The sequence below is a fragment of the Carassius carassius genome, chromosome 17 (assembly GCF_963082965.1).
Source record: "Carassius carassius chromosome 17, fCarCar2.1, whole genome shotgun sequence".
NCBI classification, from domain to species: Eukaryota; Metazoa; Chordata; class Actinopteri; order Cypriniformes; family Cyprinidae; genus Carassius; species Carassius carassius.
In genome coordinates this window covers 3,426,436-3,441,741 of record NC_081771.1, presented here as the reverse complement: position 1 = coordinate 3,441,741, position 15,306 = coordinate 3,426,436, and the positions used below count along the sequence as shown (strand labels likewise).

The 15,306-nt window shown below is 35.1% G+C and overlaps 1 protein-coding gene across 1 annotated transcript in view; it reads left to right on the top strand.

Moving 5' to 3' along the window:
- The window catches only part of LOC132160771 (ubiquitin-like modifier-activating enzyme 1), a 42,814-nt gene that overhangs the window by 15,764 nt on the left and 11,744 nt on the right, over positions 1-15,306 (top strand). Inside the window, exons 18-22 of the mRNA XM_059570459.1 lie at positions 1,184-1,258; positions 1,975-2,173; positions 2,276-2,367; positions 6,086-6,178; positions 6,502-6,693. Coding sequence (XP_059426442.1) covers positions 1,184-1,258; positions 1,975-2,173; positions 2,276-2,367; positions 6,086-6,178; positions 6,502-6,693 — 651 coding nt within the window. The remainder of the gene's footprint in view (positions 1-1,183; positions 1,259-1,974; positions 2,174-2,275; positions 2,368-6,085; positions 6,179-6,501; positions 6,694-15,306) is intronic.

The window sequence follows — 15,306 nt, the reverse complement described above, 5'->3', positions numbered from 1 at the left end:
GCCTTTCCTGGAGTGCAGAAAGATGGCAGTAAAGATGAACACACACACAATTCTTTCTTTTAAACCAGTAAAATAAGTTTTGTGTTACTGATCTTTTGGTCTGCCTTTGCTCTTTTGAACAGCGCCTTCTGTTTTTGGTTAAAAGACTAATTATATTGGAACCTCCCCCCCCACCACCACCACCACACACACATGATAAACAAATTCGGTCTGTCTGAGCAAAAGGTTTGGAGACATGGGCTTTATGGTGACCAATCACATCCACTTCACATCAGCATGTGACAAGTGGATACAGGGCATCCATTTGGCCCACAACACACGTAGACGTCTTTCATTCTTGCTTACTGGAGCCAAATATATAGCGTCTTTGATAGTTTTCATTTTAAACATAGACAACCCTATAATAATAATGAAAAGTAAATAAAATAATATATTTATTAAATAATTAATATATATTTAAAAAATAAAACAATAATAAAAAAAGTATATACCGTATTTTTTGGACTATAAGTCGCACCTGAGTATAAGTCGCATCAGTCCAAAAATACGTCATGATGAGGAAAAAAACATATATAAGTCACACTGGACTATAAGTCGCATTTATTTAGAACCAAGAGAAAAAATTACCGTCTCCAGCCGCGAGAGGGCGCTCTATGTCTTCAGTGTAGTCTACAGGAGCACAGAGCAGCATAGAGCGCCCTCTCGCGGTTGGAGACGGTAATGTTTCTCTTGGTTCATTTGTCTTAGTTCATTTCTCTTGGTTCATGTCAAATTAATTTTGATAAATAAGTCGCACCTAACTATAAGTCGCAGGACCAGCCAAACTATGAAAAAAAGTGCGACTTATAGTCCAGAAAATACGGTATATTTAAAATGTAATTGAGACTATGTACACATGCAATAAATATAACAGCAAAACTATATAGAATCTTTAACAATTAATTGGTATATTAAAACAGTGTTTATTAAAACATTTTAAAAAGAACAAACATCTAATAAGAAGTAACATCAATATATTGAAAAAGCATTCATAGTAAAAACAGTAATTGATCCTACATACACATGTGATATGTATAATTTACATATAAAATAAACAGAAATAAATATTATATTACAAACATTAAAAGAAAAGAAAAATTTTAACCCCTTTTTCTCCTCTCCTTTTCACTCTGGTTCTCTCTAGGTAACAAGCTCTGGACTTCCGTTCTGGATGGGCGCAAAGAGATGTCCACATCCTTTGACCTTTGACACCAACAATGTAAGTTTTACTCAGTAAATCCCCCACACAGCCCTTGTGATCTCCAATCATCCCCTGCAGACAGTATTGTCTAAGTTTAGATGACTCACATGTTCTCTCCTGTTGTGAGTAAGATAGTATCTGATATACCTGTGATCATATATGATCACCTGTGATAAACAAAGTTAGGTGAAAACATCTTAAACCCCCGACTTCTCCCACAGACACACTCACACTGGGAAACACACAGTGCCACATTAGCAAACAAGTCATGCTTTTCAAAGCAACCCTTTCAGACTAGAAAGTAAAATCAAGAAAACACCTAAATATTTGAATCAGACGTCTCTTGATATGCAAATGATTCCATTCTATAACCATTATTCTGTTTTATGGCCCATTGTTTCCATTGTCTTGATTCTCTACACGTTATCAGCATTTGGTAAGATTTGTGTTCCCCTAAAGGAATTCCTCTGAACTCCGATTCTGTTTTAATTTTGTGGTTTCAAAGGTTAGCTCATTTTGGGAAGTATTGTTTTTTGAATGCGCTACACACTTTCCTTTCATCGTTTCCTGTTAACCACTAAAGTTCTGTTTATCTGCATGTGTGTTTGTGATCCATGGCAAGTTTTTCCAAATTTCAGCTCAAAATCAAACACAAACTTGTGTTTTGCCTTTGTTCTGCCAGCTACAATAGAAATATTTTGATTTGAAATTATTACTGTTTTCTTGTTTTATAGACCACCCATATGGACTTCATTGTGGCAGCGGCCAATTTATACGGGCAGATCTATGGGATTACAGGCTCAACAAATCGTAGCGATATTCAGACCATTCTGCAAGGAGTAAAAGTGCCTGAGTTCACTCCTAAATCTAGTGTAAAGATAGCAGTGACCGACCAGGAGCTGAAAGAGGAAAACGAGGAGAGAAAAGAAGAAGGTGAAATTTTATGCTTAATATAAATATACATAATAAAATTAAGTCTGGAAAGAATGTTAGACATCAAATATCTCTGCTAATATCCCTCACTGCATCTCTTAGACAAAGTCAAGCTAGAGATGTTAAAGGAGAAGCTGTCCAAACTCCATCTGAAGGACCAAAGCTTCCGGATGCATCCACAGGAGTTTGAGAAGGTACCATGTCTTTGTCAAGCCAAGTTTTTTTTGTACAGTGTTTTTGCAATACATATTGTTTTGGGATGCCTTGATGGAACTATTTAATTATTTGTATCATTTGTATTAAAGAAATAGTTGATCAAAAAATGACCCAAAATGTACTCACCCCCAGGCCATCCAAGATACAGTATAGATGAGTTTGTGTCATTATCAGAACAGATTTTTTGCATTTTATCACTTACCAATGGATCCTCTGCAGTGAATGGGTGCCGTCAGTCCAAACAACTGATAAACGCATCACAATACTCCACAGGTAATCCACACCACTCCAGTCCATCAATTAACATCTTGTGAAGTAAAAATCAATCCATTATCCATAATAGCGATTCCTCCAATGCAAAAGTCCATCCCCTGTTGTCCTTTTACATCAAAATCCACCTACAAACTGTATTTGTTTAGAACTGATTTGGATTGTTTTTTGCGTGAAAACTATTTTGGACTTGATTGATTTGTGCATATTTCCCTCCTGATACAAATGCGACAACTTTTTTACTGGAGGAAGCAATATTATGGATAGAGGTTGGAAACATCTTGCTGCATTTGTTTTTTTGCAAACATGCAGCTTTTTGCTTCACAAGATGTTAATTAATGGATTGCGGTGTGTTGTGAGCACATGTAATGTTTTATCATCTGCTTGAACTCTCATTCTGACGGCATTCATTCACTGCAGAGGAAAATAAATATATGGTGTTTTTGATATTTTGCATTAAACAATTTAAAGTTTTTAACATTAAATTGCATTTTATAGGAAAGAAGCACCCTGCAAAACCTCTTTTTTGACTTTAGACTTACTAAAGAAAACAATATAGGTTTGGAAGGACTTGAGGATGAAATGGGTATGATTTTCATTTTTGTTAGTGTTAACTTTGGCATCCCCAGTAAATACACACATTTGGTATGTGCAATGAGCCTTTCAGACATGTTGGCGTCCACTCTCAGGTAGGAGGTCTCATTCAACCACAAAATTGGCCCTAAAACTGCCAACCTGACTGGAGTTTTCCTCGACCCTTAACCAGCTCCATCCATTACAGACCAGAGAAAACAGTCATCCTTTTTCTGTTGAGACAGATCTTCTTCACAGAACCTCTCTGCTGTGACATGCTTCACAGAAAGAAAGCATCCAATGCACAGACAAGTCTTATGGAAAACTTTGGATACATGCTGGTTTAGTCAGTGATTGCTTTGTTGTTTGTCGTGAGTGCATGAAACATGGGCTTCCACACACATACATGGAGACTGAATGGGCAGCAGTCTCTGAACAACATCTCAGTTGTGTTTTCCGTTAGGAAGAGGATTAGTCCCAGGCTGTGTGTTTCAATGCATGTTTGTCTTTTATTTTTACAATCTCTTTAGTCTTTAAGTCTGACCTGGACTATCATTTCAATCATTTCTTTGTCTTTAGTCTTGTTTTCCCTGAAGATGAAAGCATTCTGGTATCTTTCTAGGAATGTTCATATGGCAACAGTTAGGCAAAGGTTTCTGTATATAAATATACTGCAGGGTCCACAAGTTTGGAACCACATGGAAAATCTGGGATTTTCTTTGATTTAAACCTGAAAATAAACAAGGATTTAAGATTCTGACCATTTTAAAACAGAATGATAAAAAAGAATAGTTATGATGAAGAATAAATATTACATTTAAGCTCAAAACAGTGGTATTTTAGTATCATTAATATCCTATTAAAGTATTTAATATTTTTAATATTAAGTTGTTCCCACTAATTTGAGTTAATTTTAGTAATTTTGTTCTGTTTTGTTATTTTTATTAGTTCTATTCAATTCAATATTTATTTGTGTAACGCTTTTTACGGTACAAATCATTGCAAAGCAACTTTACAGAAAATTTCATTTCTACAATATTTAGTAGTAGCTTATCAGTGGTGACTGTCAGTTTATGTGCATAGGCCTATGACAGAATTTTTCAGAAAAAGTAATACAAGACGTAGTCAGCCAGATGATAAACACTATTAACAGCAATAATTATATGATGCAATCACACTTGTAGTAATATTTGGTAGTTCTGTATGTTGTTTCAGGGTTGGCATTATCTGAGGTCCTCTGAGGGGTTGGCATCATCTCTTCTTGTTATATTTTAAATATGTCTGTATGGTTTTCACCAATTACATTTTTTTATTTTTAGTGTAGTGCTTAGATTTAGTTTAGTACTTTAGTTAAGCTAACTGAAAATGACTTAAAAACAAGCTTTTTCATATAAAACCATTTGTCTTTATGAACAAGATTCAAATAAAAAAAAAATCGTTTTTTTAATGGTTTTAGTTTTAGTTAATAACCCTGGCACAAGATGCTTGTTGGAACATCTCAAATGATACTGGAGAACACAATTAAGTGCATTCATCATAAAGAAAAGAGAAACAGTTCAGACATATCATAATATGGTCACATCACACAAGTAACACAAGTGACAATATAAAATGATAATATATCATTTTTAATGCAAGAATTCTATTAAACTAAAAAAATGTATATTTTTGTAGTGGTCTGAGACTTTTGGGCCCCACTGTTTGTATCATATATCCGTATGCATGTGCAAGTGTGTTTTTAAGCGATGACGCATTCTTTGCCAGATCAGATGTTTTGTATTTCCAGTGGAATGTGTGTTTGGGGGATTCTGGTGGCATCAGGTTGCCAAATTATATACTACGCTCAAACACCCCCGCAGTTGCCCCCAACACACCCAGTACTTGACAGTGTTTGTAGTGCTGCTGTGCCTGGGGCATAAGAAGAGTGCCAAAACCTCAAAACCAGGGTATCCTAGCACTCCTGCAAGATCTAATATCACACCAAACTTCTTTAGTTGCGATTATGCTTAATGGCCTATATGGTATTTTATGGTCATATCTTTGAAAATATCACTAAGTTTATAATGATATGATTTGCAAACTAGTTGAATCTGGAGCAGTTGCAGTTTGGTGTGACATCATGTGCAGTATCACTGGAAAATTATGTTCAAATAAAATAGGAAGCTATCAAAGTTTAAATATGATGCGCTTTGACATCTTTGTCTAGTACCTGTTGTACCAAAATGCACATACATGTGGCTATATTTTGTACCTGTTTTTGAATTCTTGTATTTAAAAAAAAAAAAAATTTATACAAGACTTAATATAGCAATCAACATCGCACCTTGGACACAACAGTTTTTTTTTTTCAGTTGAATTTGCCCTGTGGTAATGAACAAACAGATGGTTGTTAGGTGAAGATCTGCTGATGGACAATCAAAAGGTGTTTTCCATAGTTGAAAAGAAGTAAAGGACGACAATAAAAGATGCTGCCTGTTTCCGACTGTTCTATTAATGCACAAAAATATATTGTAAATCTGTATTTGTGTCTTGTTTTCCACTAAACATATCTAAACATCCTAAAATACTACTAAATGTTACATTAATGTATAATAAATATTAAGTGCAATGTACTTACAATTTACATGAAGCAAAATGGCAGATGATGTAATCACAGAATTATAAGTTGCATTTAAAAATGCATTAGTTTATAATAAAAAGTACAGTGGCCAATAATGTGAGTATGATGCATGTATTCATAGACAACCAGGATTGAATGGAAGACTGTTCTGTGCAAACCCCTCCTTATTTGTCAATGCTTGTAATAATGCAGTTGTTTTTACCAAATGCTCTTTTTTTATTCTTGTGTTCCAGGATGATGACAGTAATTTCCACATGGACTACATAGTCGCAACATCCAACCTGAGGGCAGAGAACTATGATATACCAACCGCCGACCGCCACAAAGTGAATGACTGTTGTCTCTTTCAAACAACTCTGTTGTGCTTTTGTTTGTGAGATAAGCTCTAAAGTGATCAACATTCCCCGCCGGGGTTTTCTGTCCTCAGTTCCTGTACATATACAGTACACCCTGAGGAAAGACCTTTTGATTATACAGTACTAGACCATAGAGTTCCATTCCAGATGCTATTTTTTGCTTGTACTACTTTCCAGTAATGGTTTGCATGACCAGTTTGCACCCAATAGCATGCATTTGTAATTCACAAACAGTGTACAGCATGTACTGATGTGCATATTTATGTAAATAATATCCCTTTTCTCATCTGCAGAGCAAGTTAATTGCTGGCCGCATCATTCCAGCAATCGCCACAACAACAGCTGCAATCGCCGGGCTGATGTGTTTGGAGCTCTATAAGCTTGTCCAGGGTCACCAGAAACTCACATCCTACCGTAACGCATATATAAACCTGGCCACCCAATACTTTGTCTTTTCACAGCCTTGTGTGGCCCCGACATTCACAGTAAGTGATAAAGCTACTCACTTATCACTATCTAAAATGCTGTTGTCTGAATGAGTGTTTAGGCCTTTTTCTGTCTAATTCATTAGCTTTTGTTCTATGTGCATTAAGCATAAGGAGCTCTACAGCATATCATAATGGTTGTATGTATTTATTGACTGTAGGTCTGCATTGGCCCTTTTTTCTAACATAATGTATTTTTAAAGCACTCATCTGTGTCTCCAATACAGTAATTTTAGCATGATTAAAGAGGGTTGTTAGTCAGTGTGGATTGGCCAATATCTATTAACTATAGTAAAATCACAGTAATGCATGCTTTCAAGTAGCTTAATTGCATTTATAAAACCGCATACTTATGTTTATTTGTTTATTATTTTGGCTACATCTATTTATTTTAGCAACAACAACAAAAGTAAGGATAATAATATTTATATAGCTAATAAAATATTACTAATTAATTGTTAATATTTCTTAAATTATAATATAAAAACTTCAATAAAAATATGTATTTAATATTAAGATCTCAATGAATTTGATTATATTAATTATCAGATTTATCTCTTTTATTATAACATCTTTTCATATGTACTCTGAAAATTTAGTGTTAAAATGCAAAGTAAAAACAGTTCTTTCAGAAATGTATAGTCAATTTCTCAATTAATTACAGTTAATTTGCACTGAATTAAACAAAATTAAGTCGAAAAGTAGAAAGATGTTCTTGTGAAATCTTCTCGAGTAATCTTTGTTTTATTTACAACTTAATAAAAATCATTAATGCTTATGGTCTTTATTTAAACTATTTGTTTTATACTCTAATGGAAGACTGATATGTTGTTTATTAGAGTAAAATAATTTTTACGCATTTTTATCATTATTACTCTTGTGCAGTGAAGTAAAGGTGGTTTTAACTGTGGCTGAGGGCCGGGGGTGATGAGTAGGGAGTGATGGCTGGGGTGAAAGGCTACAGCATCAGTCTTCTGTCTGGGTCTGGATCACTGTGGGATTTGGTGAAATGATGTTCAACCTCAGGGGCTTAAACCACTTAGTAACTGTACACTTACCCCCGCAGACCCTCACCTGCCAACATGGTGAATTTGCTCAGTTTAGGGGACTTCCACTTTCAAAGGGAATGCGTTCAGATTTATACAACGGAGTATTCAGACAGACACGTGTGTGTATAAAGAAGCAAACCCTCAAAAGAAGTGCAAGCAAAATCTGGAGTTTAAATTTAAGCTGGTGTGCTTTGGGTTTATAGCAACCGTTAGAGGGTAAATACAACTGAATGGTCCAAGATTGTTCTGTGCAGATAGACTTAACAGATGATGTAATGCTAACCCCAGACATGGCCGTCCACACACATTGGGGGGTGCTGTTTGTGCAGGGTCAGAGTTGAGGGTAATTCTCACCCAAGGGGACAGACGTTGAGCTGGGCTTTGAAACACACAAGCTCACATTACTTGTGTGATATGACCATTTTCTGGATTGTCCAGACTGCTCCTTTCTCAAAACACTCAACACACACACACACACACACAGTTTGGGTTACAAGAACATTAATTGTCCCCAAGAAATATTTAGACACCAAAGCCACACAAATGTAATAATGTCATAGAATTAAATAACTGGACAAGTTTTTTCTAACATCATTATGTCTTCTCAATGGCTTTTGATCATTTTGCTGATTTTTAGTGGATGTGTGAAGTCCGTTCTCCTCAAGTTCACACAGGTGTCCTTGCAGAGGAACCACAGGTGTGGTTCATCACATAAATTCTCAACATGTTCCACTAGCTTCAACAAAGTGTCACAATATTTTTGTATGCATTTTGAACAGTATTTCAATTGATTTATCATTGAAATTCTATCAAATATATTCATGTGATGCACTGCTGTTTAAACAAGTTTTTGAAAGAAGTCTCCTATACTCACCAAGGATGCATTTTTTGTATTAAAAGCACAGAAAATACAGTAATATTGTCAAATATTTGAGCAGTTTTAAATAACTGTTTTCCATTTGACTATAAGAACTGTCAAAAACGGTTGTGCTGCTTCATATCTTTGTAGAAACCATGATATAGAAAGTTCAAATGAACTTTTAACTGAAGCTGAAATCGTACTTGGAATGTCTTTACTGGCATATTTGAGCATTCTTGCTGAAGGAAAGTATTATTTTCTCTCAAAACTCACGCCAATCTTTTGAACGGTATCTATATTTTGCTTAGACTGTGCTGTCTTTCTTAAGTTTGGCTTAAGTGTTTTAAAACATTTCAGGATTACTGTGTAGAAAGGTTTTGTTTGTAGATGTTTAAACCTTCACCCCCCCCCCCCCCCCCCCTTTATCTCTCCTTTTACTGTTCCCATTCCTTTTGTTTTGTTTGCATACCTTTTCCATATGACTGGCACAGTGTTCACTAGCTTTTTCCAAATACAGGATGTGCAGAAAAGTTTCCACACATGGGACCAGTTAAGGATGAGCTTGATCACGCTTTATTTTGTGATACTGTTTGAATGCAGTCACATGGTGGAAAACAAATCATTGAGTCAATTAGTTAACCCTTATGTACTGTTCCGGGTCAATTTGACACTCAATATGATTTTTGAATTTTCGGAAATATCAGTTAACTTTTCTTTTCTTTTTCTTGAAGTTTTGTGACTTTTTCTAATGTAGGGTTTCAACATGCTGACGTGTTTTGACATGAAAAAAAAATGGTCACGTTCGTGCTGTTCCTGGGTCATTTGACCCGCCTATTTTAGCTAAGCTAAGGCAACTCTACAGATCCAAAATAATAACATTTATTGGTTAGATTTTGTTATCTTAGTTTCTTTACTATACTATGAATCTATAAGGTGCGTTCCCCCACTTATTTTAATGCAGAAAAATAGTTTGACAGCTACAGATGGTAAAAAATTGTTATCTTTTATTTTTTTTTGTCTATCTGAAATGCTATTTAACCCATGTTTTATTTATTAAAATTTTGTGACTTTTGCTCATTTATGGTAATGAACATGCATACACAGTTTGTTTCAACAAGCTGATGTGAACTTTTTATACATTTGTGATGTTCATGGGTCAATTTGACCAGGATAGGCAGCCATTCAAAAGCAACTGTACAGACACAAAATAACAACAAACTACTTTTATATATAAAACTGTTTAGCCTTTTAACTGTAAGTCCCACTTTTGAGCATAGACATAAAAAGGACTTTTCTAGCTGAAATTGTTACAAATCTTGAATACTTTGGAGCTCTTAAATTTGGTATCTTTTTAAAAATGAAAAATCACAGATTATAATAGCAGTTTTTGTTTGAAGAAAAAAACGTTATAAAAGTAAATTTGTGAAACAAATTATAGAAGTTAAATTTATGAAAATGTAAAATATAAATATTTATTTTATATTTTATGTAAAATATACATCTTACAAAACGTTTACCTCCAAATCTTCAAGAATATCAAAGCCAATCATCTGAACAAGTTCTGTGCCAATTTTTAGGTTGATATCTCAAGAAATTAATTTTTAAGTAAGATTTTGTGGATGCAGTACCAAACCTTTTCCACTAGTTGATGTACAGGGACTCTTGATTTCCATTTATTATTTAAATGTTCTGAACCATATATTTCCATCATTTTCAAAGTATTTATAAAGTAGACATCCTGTATTTAGAAATAGTTTGGGCAGCAACTGAATCTATTTCATTTGAATTCAATCTCTAAAATACATAAAAACATAAGTATAGAATAAAGTGTGTTTGCCACCATATCACAAATAGAGAATCTATCGCTATTTATTCATTCCTTTGAAAAACAGTGACCAAATATGAAATATTTGAAATTAAATATGAGTCTGAATCCTTGAAATTATATACAGTTTACCAAGATTACTTTAGGGTTAGACCAAGATATTATCATTAAACAACAAACATCGCACTGGTGTGGGGGAGGGGCGGTCAAAAATAGTAGTAAAAACATTTGTGTAAATCATAAATTCAGATATTCATTCTTTGTAATGATAAAAAAGTATTTATATTAAAAGTTAATTGGTTGTACTTGAATGTATGTTTTTTTTTCATATCATAATTTTTGTGGAATTACATTGAATCCAATACGGGTCAATTTGACCCGGATAATACAGGAAGTCATCTGTTTTTAAAGAGTACAGGAGTGTTAATATTTCAGTTTTTTTAAACCTTTGTTTAGACTGTGGTGGTGATACGATAGTCACCATATGGAGCTTTGTCTGCTGTCAGTGTATTAAATTGAGCTATGGAAATATCTATTAGTCTCCTTTCCAGCCATGGAGCATCCAGTTGGAACATTTCATGGATTTAGAGAAAAGAAACACAGATTTGACTGATTGGTAATGCATAACAGTCAGTTGCTTGCTAAAATTAACTTTTAAGTCACATGGTCGCAAGAATAAAACAAAGCAAAATTATGGAAATTTGGCAGGTCACAGACTGAGGTTTCTTCATATAAAAAAGATACACTTGTTAAACTGTCATCAGAAATCTAGTCTGAGGAAAGACGGATATGCTTGTAGCTTCCTGTTTTCTACCAAGGACATCCTTTTTAAAAACTTCCACTATTTTTACACCTATCAAGACGAGTTTTAGTGAACTTGTTTATCAGTCCTTGTGTCATGAGAATGACCTTGTTTAATGTGTTAGAGACTAACACATTAGGGACTATATAAACATGTCTTTTATAAAAAAGAAATATTTACATTTAAACTGCAGTATCCATTTAATAACATAAAGAAGCCCATATTTATTATGGATAATCATCCATTTAGGGCACTGACTATGCATCAGTATTTTACCATGGTGTTTTTTTTTCCCAGCATGCAGCATTCTACTATACGTGCAGTGTTACAGTGGGAAAATGTGCCTTTATCTGAAGTGAGACCCTAGTGCTCTGCCTGCTGGGGTTATTGCTGTGGCAGCTTCAGGTCCTTATTAGCAGCCTCTCAAGGCCTTTTATGAGAGTCTGTCAGTTGTAACCCTGCAGAAAAGACCAGCATGTGTTTTCTTTTAGATGCTGGTCATCATCATAGGATGCTGGTGTGCTTGAGTCTCCATCAATCACTTGTGTGAGTCTGGCTCCTCTGAAGATCTTTCCCTCCACTACCTGAGCACTTTTTGTCCGTGTCACAGTCACTTTTTGCTTGATTACTGCAACTTCAAGGCTAAATTTTTTTGTAGGTTTTGTATGAATGTCACTTCAGATCTGTTTAAACATGATGTTTTTATCATCTTTTGATGGTGTCCTTGATGCATGCATATGCATGACTGTTTACAATATAAATGACCACCTCAAAAGGTGGTTTGATCACATGGTTAAACAGGGACTGGATGTTTGAAAAGTTGTCAGTCATTACAGAGTTAATCTGCACTTATAATTTAAAGAAAATGGACCTTCATGTTTAAACGTGCTTCTGTTAATAAAACTATTTCTGGCTGCTTGGCTTTTCACCTGTAGGCGTTAATGTCAGGGTCCTCAGCGGTGAAGCAAACATCTGGCAGTGCTTGTAACGCTTTCGGTAATTATAATTCAAGCCTTTCTCTCTCTTTATAGCCAGTTGATACATTTTTGTCATTTTGTCAAGTCATCTTATGAGGTTCATGACTTATAGGGATTCAGTTCCTTATCACTACACTACAAAAGTTTGTGGTCCCAAAGATTTTTTTATGTTTAAGAAGAAGAAGAAGAAACATATATATATTTGAGTGTATTTTAAAATAGAATGTATTCCTGTGATGCAAAACTGAATTTTCAGCATCCATTACTCCAGTCTTCAGTGTCACATGGTGCTTCAGAAATCACTCTAATATGCTGATTTGCTCTTCAAGAAATATTTAATATTATTATTCATGTTGAAAACACTTGTCCTGCTTAATATTTTTGTGGACTTTTTCTCTTGAGCTTACATAATGGTTTAGTTGTGTTTACTGGTCTTGAAGACCAAATGGAGATGATATCATACCGTAAGCTATGAGGTGAGAGCATTTATTTGGATATGACGTGTGCCACCTTTTTTGGCCATTTAATAATTACGACTGGTTGGAAAGGGAGAGAACGACAGAGGAAAAGAGTGAAGAGGCAGAAAGTGAACCCCTCAGAAATGACAGCTATTTCCTGCCATCGCAGGAAGCTCCGTTATTAGATCCAGATTTTCTTGAGCTCCATTGCGGCTGCTTTTTTATTCTTTTAATCATTCACAGCTTCTTAGAGAGAGACCAAGTAAGAAAGAAGGAGGCTGTGGGGGAGAAATGGAGGTTTCAAAGCCCATCTGCTCAATCCCAAAGCTTCTTCTCACTTCTTTGTTCTCAAGCGTTCCCTTTATGATGGAGTTTCAAAACATTGAGTCTTTAAATGTTCATTCATTCCTTCTGTGTTTACTGTAGTGTGCACTCACTTGCATAGCCAGCACTGACAATAGAGCTTAGCTGTGTATACCTTAGTCAGTGAGCATTTGGTTTTAGTTAAAGCTTTGCCTTGTTAGTAATGCACAAACACAACATCCTAACCACTTTACATGATGACATCTTGATGAAGTGTTAAGGAGGATGATGCACATGTTTTATGTATTGCAAAATTTGAGGTCATGCACAATTTAAAGATAAGAACTGAGCATGAAATAGACTTGTTAATGCTTCAAATAATGTATACTTCAGTTCTTTTGAAATGATATTGAATAAAATTGAGACTTTTCACTTGTCTATTTCAAATAAAAGTTGTCCTTTTAAACTTTCTATTAATCAAAAATGTAAAAAATTTTCACAACAATATGAATCAGCACAACTGTTTTTAACATTAGGTGTGTTTACATGGACACTTTTTGCTTCCATCGGAATTAATTCATTCTGATTGACAAATCCGAATGTAGTGTTTACATGAACGCTGAATAAAGTGATCGGGTTGATATGCGCGTTTATATGTCACAAGCTTCTGATTTACTCTTTTGACATGCGCACACTGCATGAATATACAAAGTTTCCCGCTGCTGTTGCATACTGTTTTAAAAAGCACACGTGATATTTATCTACTTCGGGTCCTTATTAGGCGACAACCAGTACATGAACTGTTGTGCTGCTTAATTTTACTTAAAAAAAAGAAAAAGGAGTAAAAGTTCCCCTTCCCACCCCCAAAACTAGTCGTCTGTTGATGAGAGTCTTAAACAAGGACTGGTGGGACGAAGTCCTGTTCCACTTCACATACGCTGTGTGAAATGGGAGTTTTATAATGACTGGACACTTATTTATGACACTTTATTCACCAGGAAGAACAGCTCGTTCCGCGATTCATACGTCATTACGCTATTTCTACGTCACTGCTCATGCGCAGTACTTTCCAGTTTCGGTTTTCAATCCGATCAATTGTTTACATGTCCTCTCGCTCGGATTACAAAAGGAATAAACCACCTCTTACAATCCGTTTGAAATTTTAGTCGGATCTGGCCAATTCAATCCGATTGACGTGTTTACATGTGACTTTTTTATTCTGATTGTGCTTCTAGTCCTATTACAATCGGATCGTGTTACACTGAAGACTGGAGTAATGATGCTGAAAAGTCAACTTTGCATCACATAAAAATAGATACATTAAATAAAAAAAACAGTTATTTTAACTTGGAATAATATTTTAAAATTGTAATGATTTTACTGTATTTTTTATTAATTAAATGCACCATTGTGAGCAAATGAGGTTTGATTTCAGTAACTATGAACATCTCAGTGCTGCATTTTGGAAGTGCAAGTATGCAATGATTAGTCAGGCCTGAAAACACATTCATCTGTTGTTCAACAGTTCAACTGTTGATGAATTGTTGAATTTACACCTCTAGCACTCTCCTACTTGAAAGAGTCATAATTAAAGTTGTTAAATGTATCGCTCTCCGTTTTCTAGCTTTAATCTTTAACTGCTTTACCCTTGAGTCTTTCTTCTTCTCTGATCTTCAAAACGTTTTTTTATTAAAATCATATGGTTGAAAACAGAAATCCCCCTGGTTTTCATTCAAACACAATGGTAATTTTTTATAGACATGCACCAGAATATTTGCCAAAAATTGTGTGTGGCCATTTAAAGTAAATTGCTTTGGAAGTAACAGCATATTGCATACTTTCCATATGTCTGCATGGTGGAATCATTAAGCTGTACTTCATGCGGCAGATATAGTAGAGTCATGCATTGTGTTATGGCTTGCCATCACAAGACCACACCAAGAGGGTTAAATCATATGAAGGATCCCTGCTGCCTAGAAATTGAAGGATAGTTGGATAGATGCATAGCAGTTATTATTTTAGGCTATTATTGTGGTATCAGCTATTTCACTTAGATTAGGCAGTCAAATGTCTTGCAGATGGTCTCATTCTGTCTAAGTGAACAGTTCTTGACAAGAATAAGCTGCAAAGTGCACCAGACTTTGACGAAATATGCTCATCACCAGTGATCCCAATAGTCTTGACTCTGAACTTTTTTTCCCAGCTATGATTTTCCAATGGTAGTCGGGATCAATCAGACCACAGGCCACGTTATTTTCATTACCCACAGTGTTGAGTGCAGGAAAGACGAGCTTTCCCATAATTCTCCCTTCATGTGAAGCAGTGCCTCTGGAATCGGTC